General features: G+C 45.7%; 1 protein-coding gene across 2 annotated transcripts in view; it reads right to left on the bottom strand.

Moving 5' to 3' along the window:
* Window positions 1-7167, bottom strand: part of ARMC9 (armadillo repeat containing 9) — a 142656-nt gene that overhangs the window by 74736 nt on the left and 60753 nt on the right. For both annotated transcript variants that reach the window (XM_007462743.1, XM_007462742.1), the window contains 3 exons: window positions 5244-5383; window positions 3655-3731; window positions 1066-1140 (listed from right to left, as the gene is read on the bottom strand). In XM_007462743.1, the coding sequence (XP_007462805.1) occupies window positions 1066-1140; window positions 3655-3731; window positions 5244-5383 (292 nt within the window). The remainder of the gene's footprint in view (window positions 1-1065; window positions 1141-3654; window positions 3732-5243; window positions 5384-7167) is intronic.

The raw sequence follows: 7167 nt of genomic DNA, 5'->3' as shown, positions 1-7167 counted from the left end.
TTGCGGTACGCGGGCCTCTCACTGCTGTGGCCCCTCCTGTTGCGGAGCACAGGCTCCGGACGCGCAGGCTCAGCGGCCATGGCTCACGGGCCCAGCCACTCCGCGGCATGTGGGATCTCCCCAGACCGGGGCACGAACCCATGTCCCCTGCATCAGCAGGCGGACTCTCAACCACTGCGCCACCAGGGAAGACCAACTCCAATGGTTTTGATTAGATCTAGAAACGTCTGTCATCTCAAAAGAAGATGCCAATCACCTGAGGTTTGTTTTATGCTTCCAATATAAACACTAAAGTAAACACATTAAACGTTCAGTTAACTCTTTTCCAACCAGACAGTTTTATCAGTTTTATCTGTTCCACCTGGTTGCTATCAGAATGCCTGCAGATTAGAGGAGTGTTTTGATTGCCCCAGGTCTCACTGCCACAATTCCTCCAGGAAGCCTGGAGGTGAATTTGGGTGATGATTTTCTCCATTTCATCATTTTCTTGCTAAGTTTCTCCTACTATGAAATCCATAAGCATTCCCAAAGCCCCCAATTAAAATGAGTCACTTAAATTTTTTTTTTTTTTTTTTTTTTTTTTTTGCGGTACGCGGGCCTCTCACTGTTGTGGCCTCTCCCGTTGTGGAGCACAGGATCCGGATGCGCAGGCTCAGCGGCCATGGCTCACGGGCCCAGCCGCTCCGCGGCACGTGGGATCTTCCCGGACCGGGGCACAAACCCGTGTCCCCTGCATCGGCAGATGGACCCTCAACCACTGCGCCACCAGGGAAGCCCGAGTCACTTAAATTTTAAAAAATGTCTACAACTTTCCAAAAAATAAACCTTCTAGGAACTTCTAATGCTGTGATTCTTAATCCTGTCGGCTGGGATCCCTTGAGAATCTGATAAAAACCACAAACTCTCTCCCCAGAAAACTGCAAATATGTATTTGGGATACAGTTTCAGGGAGTTCAGAAGCTATCTGAAGCCCTTCCCTGGGGCCCCGTCAGGAACCCCTTATTCTAATAGCCTCTGAACATGGCACTGACAGAAGCTGGCCAATCCCACGGCACGTTTTCTTACCACTGCTCTTGCTTCTTCACGAATGGACGGGACAGAAAGGATGCTGTACAGAGCTCCATTCACATACGGCTGTATCTTTAAGGGGAGAAAAAACAGTCATTTTCAGGTTCTCAAATACCATACAACCCAAACATCACACACTACCCTTGAGAACAGCCTGGCTGGCGACCACTGCCACCTTCACAGCTCCCTGAGCTCCAGGATGCAGGTCTCCAAATGACAGACATCTCCACTGGCACGCCCCAGGGCAACAGCTAAAACTAAGAGTTTAAAACCAAGGGCATCGTTCTCTCCCGAAGTTTACTCCCGTTAAACGTCATTGCTGAATTAATGTCATCCTGATGACTCAGGCTAGAACCTTTGGAGGCATCACTGACTGCTCTCTCTTCTTACCCTCCATTGTTGGGTCTCCAAGCCATCTTTAGTGGGAACCCATCTTTTCCATAGGTGCCGCTACAGTCCTTGTTCAGACATCATCGCCCATGACCTAGGCTACATGAGACCTCCAAAAGGGTCTCTCTGCCTTCTCTGTTCACACTTTAACCCAACCATCATATCATTGCCAAGATTCTACAGCATGGGCCAAATCATCCCTCCCCCGACCTCGGGAACCTTCCGTAGAAACTACCTGGAAAGTCCTAACTCCTTACTGTAGGACACAGGGCCCTTCAAGGTCTGGCCTCTATATCATCTTCCTCTGCTCCTTCCTTCCTGCCACTTGGAATTCACACTACACAGATTCCACTTAAGGGACTGCCCCCTGCCGCCCCCCCGACAGCACGCGGTGACGTGCCCTGGCCTGGTTCTAGCAGCTCATCTTGCTGGGAATGCTCTTCCCATATATGTCTATCTGGAAACCTATGGTTCATCCTTTAAAACTCAGCTCAGGGGCTTCCCTGGCAGTCCAGCGGTTAAGACTCCGCGCTTCCAATGCAAAGGGGTGCGGGTTCAATCCCTGGTCAGGGAACTAAGATCCCACAGGCCGCACGGTGAGGCCAAAAATAAATAAATAAATAAACAAATAATTAAAAAATAAAACTCAGCTCAGACATACCTCAGAGGAAGCCTTTCCTAAGCCCCCAGACAGGCTGCTCTGCTCCCTGTACATACCTCCCTCCGCTTCTGCGCTGGATTCAGTATTTATTTATTTATCTGCTGCCCTGCGCGGCTTGCAGGATCTCAGTTCCCTGACCAGGGATTAAACCCGGGCCACGACAGTGAAAGCCCAGAATCCTAACCCCTAGGCCACCAGCTAACTCCCAGGATTTAGTATCTTTTTTAACTTATAATGTCTCTCCATGAGCTCTTCAGGGACAGGACCCATGTTTTACTCACATAAGTAACCCTAACATCAAGCCAGACAGGACATGGTACATGGCAGCCGCCTGATAAATGGGCTTTCCCTTTCGAGTGGACTGCATGCTACATACACTCTCCGCAGTAATGGGGGAGGTCTCATTTCCCACCACTCTTTTCCAGAACTGGATTTATTACCACTTTTCATTTCTGCTAATCTAATGGGTAAGAGAAGACATCCTACAGTTGTGTTTATTTTCATTTCCCTGACTACTAGCAAAATTGAAGAGCTTTTCATATTTACAGACCATCAAGATTTACTGTTCTGTAAACTGTCCATTTATACACTTTATCCTTTTTTTCCTGTTGGCTTTTTCTCTGTTTGACTCTTAACGTATATCAAGAGCTGGCGAAAGAGGGCAGATCTTTGTGGAGGTTTTGGCTTCAGGTGCAAAGTGATGTCATGGTTTCCACAAAGGCATTTGTAGAAAGCGGGTGAGAGAATAATCATAGTGTGTGTTAGCTGATCCAGACCTCTATTTTATTTAAAAAGGGCTTGCCTCCCATTGGCTAGAACACCACATGGATGAGAGCAAAAGCCAGGACGGCCATCCTGCGGACAGTTCTGCAGGACTCTGACCCAAGACTGACATATGGGGTGAGCCAGCAGTGACGAGTGTCTACGCCCCAGGGAAGCTCCGGCTCGGGCCCTCGAGGGGGAAGTGCGGCCACGTCCGCTGAGGACGGCTGTGGTACAGAGGGGTGAAGGCAAGCAAACGGGGCACCCCAGGGGACTGGATAAGTGAAATGGCAGGGCTGCCAACAAGGGGCTGCTGTGCAGCAGCAAGAGTTAAGGACCTAGGCGCACAGAAAGCAACAGAGAAAGGTCCTAAAGACATGGTGAAAATGGAAGAAAAGGATGAGATTTAGAGGGCAATGTTATTTATACAAATTGAACACACCCATAATATTAAATATATTTTCAGGTTACATACATGTCCATGGACATATATTAAACCCAACAGAGGAGTGTCAACATGGGGGGAGGAGTGAAGCAGGGGGAGATGACCAGGAGGAAAAAATAACCCCCGGGAGGGAGCAGTACAGGCCAGCGAACGGCAGTTGTGCTCACAAACGGGAAGCCAGGGAACAGCCGCCTGCTCTGGGTTCCAGAATTTAAAAATGATAAAAGCTCTGATGTAGCTTATACAAATACTTGGAAGAGGGCAAGTGCAGTTAAGTACCCCAGGCCACCCTCCCCCAAGCCCGGGGCTTACGGCGCTGACTGGGTACCTCGCGGTTTTCATGGCCGAGCAGATCCGAAAGAACTTTCAGCACGAGGCCCGCCACCTTGGCACACATGTTCTTCCCTTTAGGAGAAAAAGAGAGAAACAAAACGGGACATGTCTAAACTCAGAGGCACAGTTTCAGGTCAGGCAGGCTTGAATATGAACCTTGGCTCCTCTGCCTGTGAGCTGTGTGACCTTGGGTGAGTCACTTCACCGACTTGGGGCCCAATTTCTTCCTCTGGGGTCCCTTGGGGATTATAATGTCCGCCTCAAAGGGCGATGTAGAACTAAGTAGCTCAGTGTATCTCAGGACGTGAACACTAAAGTTTCCCAAAGCAATATGAGAAAAGGAGACAGGAGCATGAGACAGAAAGAGAGCATCAGTTTTTCGGGGTTTTTTTGGCCGAGCGCCACGGCATGTGGGACCTTAGTTCCCCGACCAGGGATCGAACCTGCGCCCCCTGCATTGGAAGCATGGAGTCTTAAACACTGGACGGCCAGGGAAGTCCTGGCAGCTCAGTATAGGGCGGCACACTCCCAGTGCTCAGTAAGTGGCGGCGGTTCTTATTATTCAGGAGGTCAGAGCTGTTCACTGCACTGAAAGCACGGACGAGCCAAGGGCCATGCTCTCCCCCCAAGTGCACACGCCATCACTTAAAGATCCTCCAGCTATTTCAGGAATCCCAAACATCATCATGACAATCACTGCAAATAAACTGATGATAATAAAGAAAAGCCGATTATAATCTGATAAATGTTTTAAAGGTAGGAAATTTGCATATGCTATTTGTTTAAAAGAGAAGATAGAAGTAAGTCATTTAGTCAGTCAACAACACACAGTTAGGTGGTTCAGATTCCAAGGCGTCTGAGGGTGAAGGAGCTTCTAACAAATATCCCTGAGCTATTTATCCAGGTAACCTTCTCCCAACACCTTCTCAACACCTTCTCAGACAGAGGTCAGAGGTCAGCCATGGGCCGGACGTGGCACCTCTCCAAGGAAGCTTCTTCCATCCCAGGGAACAGATCATTTAAGTGGGTTGGAACCTGCAGGAAAGCTAAAATCACTCCCTTTACTGATCAAGACATAAATGAGCTGAGATGTCACATGGGAATCGCTGTCTGTACGAGGTGGAGTGGGGAAGGCGACTGTGATTAAGAGCAGGAAGCCTGGTTTAATGTCGCTGCTCTGTCACCAACTTAATCCTGTGGAATCTTGGGAACATACTTCTCTGTCTTCAGATAAAACAGATCATAATTCTTCACTTCCTACCTTTGAATAATGCAATGAAAATGAAGAAAAACGTAATGTAATTCAATCTCTTCTTAATGTGGTTACTGCATATATATATATACATATATATATATATATATATGTATATATATATATACACATACATATATATATATATAAATTATTCTTTCCAAGGCCAGAGTGGTATTTTGGCTTTAGGGATTCAATAGCTTTATACCTAGCTGGACATGCTTCACACTCTTTTTCTGTTTTGAGTTTTCTGGGAGGGAGACGAAAGGCAGACCACATCAGGCTCGTGGGTACTCCAGAGCCTGGGGGCAGGGGGACGGCAACAGTGAGACCTGTGCTCCGGAGGCAGAGGTTCATGAGCAGGGCCACCGAGTACTCGAGCGTGTAGTCTGACAGGCAGTCAGGCTCCTCCAAGACGTCAATCAGCCAGAAGATGAGGCCATCTTGAATCATTGCTGTCTGCAGTGGGCGCCTAGGATGAAACAGCCTGCAGGGAGTTAGCAAGAAACCTTTCATGTGACAGTACATAGTAGTGTGAATGCCTATCAGAAAAGAAACTTTACAGAAGTTACGGACCCTGGCGAATATCTTACTGTTAGACCTGTACAACAGAAACTACAACAATAAATTCTTTACCTTTTAGGGATATTATTAAAGGTTTAAAGAAAAATAAGGCAGTAAGGAGACTTCCTACTCTGAAAGTTTCCTTTTCAATATTTAGAATTAGCAGCGTATTACTTCAAATACTTAATAAATATTTATTGATAGCTTTTGGTCTACTTAACCCAGGAAACAGAGTCATAGAAATGGTTCACTGACAAACAGATTTTTACCTGAAGTCTAGTCTATATAATGTAGTTTAGGCACTCTGAGCTATGTAAAAGTAAACAAACACACACAAAAAAGAAGACCAGCTCATATAAAACCAGCTCGATACCATTTTGATTCAGATCTCTACAGAGTAAGGCTAGTTTAGTAACCTGGGTAATACAATTTATATGGAATTATTTTCTACCCAAGGTCCAGGTGTAAAATCTTACAAAATCCAATGCCTCATCATAATGTGTAACAGTGGATGTTATCACGTCAACCTTAAGAATCGACGGGACTAAGTGCTACAGTAACTACAGTTATTAAATTTCTAAAAGTTTTTCAAATACAGTCAACATCAAGCTAAATCATCTTTATAAACAAACAGAAACATGTTCCTATGATCTGAGGAAGTAACAACTCTGGAGATTATTTATAGTTCTTTCAATTCATATATTAGGTAGAACAAGAAATTCTCATCAGCAGGGACATGGCAAATAGTAGGAACTACATACCTACAGCTTTCCTCCCACAAAACACATACACACTTAGAATATGTCCCTTTTCAGGTTTTAGTTTATTAGTGAGAGTCAGTCAGATGTTAACCACATCTGGTGGTAAGAAAAAGTTAGGGACTGACAGAAAAAGTTAGGGACTCAAGGTACTAAAATTCTTAGTAGTCAACGAGAAAGTCAGGTGGTCATCAGGGAATATGGATTCTGGAAGAATTAGCATATGACCCAGCAATTCCACTCCTAGATACCTACTCAGGAGAAAAGAAAACATGGGTCTACACAAAGACGTGTATGCAAATGTTCATAGCAGCATTATGCGTAATAGCCAAAAAGTAGAAACAACCGAGATATCATCAACTGATGAATGAATACACAAAATGTGGTCTGTCCACGTAATGGAATGTTATTCGGCAACACAAAGGAACAAAGTACAGGTACATGCTACTTGTATGAACCTCAAAAACATTATGCCAAGTGAAAGAAGCCAGTCACAAAAGACCACACCAGTACAGGTAAATCTACAGAAAACAGAGTGGTGGTTACCTGGGGCGAGGGATAAGAATGAAAAGTGACTGCAAATAGGCATGAAGTTTCTTTCTGTGGTGATGGAAATGTTCTAAAATTAGACTGTGGTGATGGTTGTACAACTCGGTAAATATACCAAAAATCATTGAATTGTACACTTAAAACGGGTAAATTTTGTGGTATGTAAAATACACCTTAATGATGCTGCCAATCTAGAAAAAAAAAAAAAGGCTCTGGGGGGACGTCAGATCTGCTTCAAGAAGAGGTGTCTGAGTTTTAAATCTCTAATGTGGAGCACTCCCAAGTCACGACCAGGTCCAGGCTGAGACTACAGCGCAGGCGGCTGAGATGGGTGACCAGGAACCAGGAGGCTCCACCCCTGACTTCCACAGAGCGACCTACCCCC

The sequence above is a fragment of the Lipotes vexillifer genome, unplaced genomic scaffold (assembly GCF_000442215.2).
Source record: "Lipotes vexillifer unplaced genomic scaffold, Lipotes_vexillifer_v1.1 scaffold860, whole genome shotgun sequence".
In the NCBI taxonomy this organism is placed as follows: Eukaryota; Metazoa; Chordata; class Mammalia; order Artiodactyla; family Lipotidae; genus Lipotes; species Lipotes vexillifer.
Note: the sequence above shows the minus strand (reverse complement) of the source record. Positions and strands in the feature narration are given on the sequence as shown.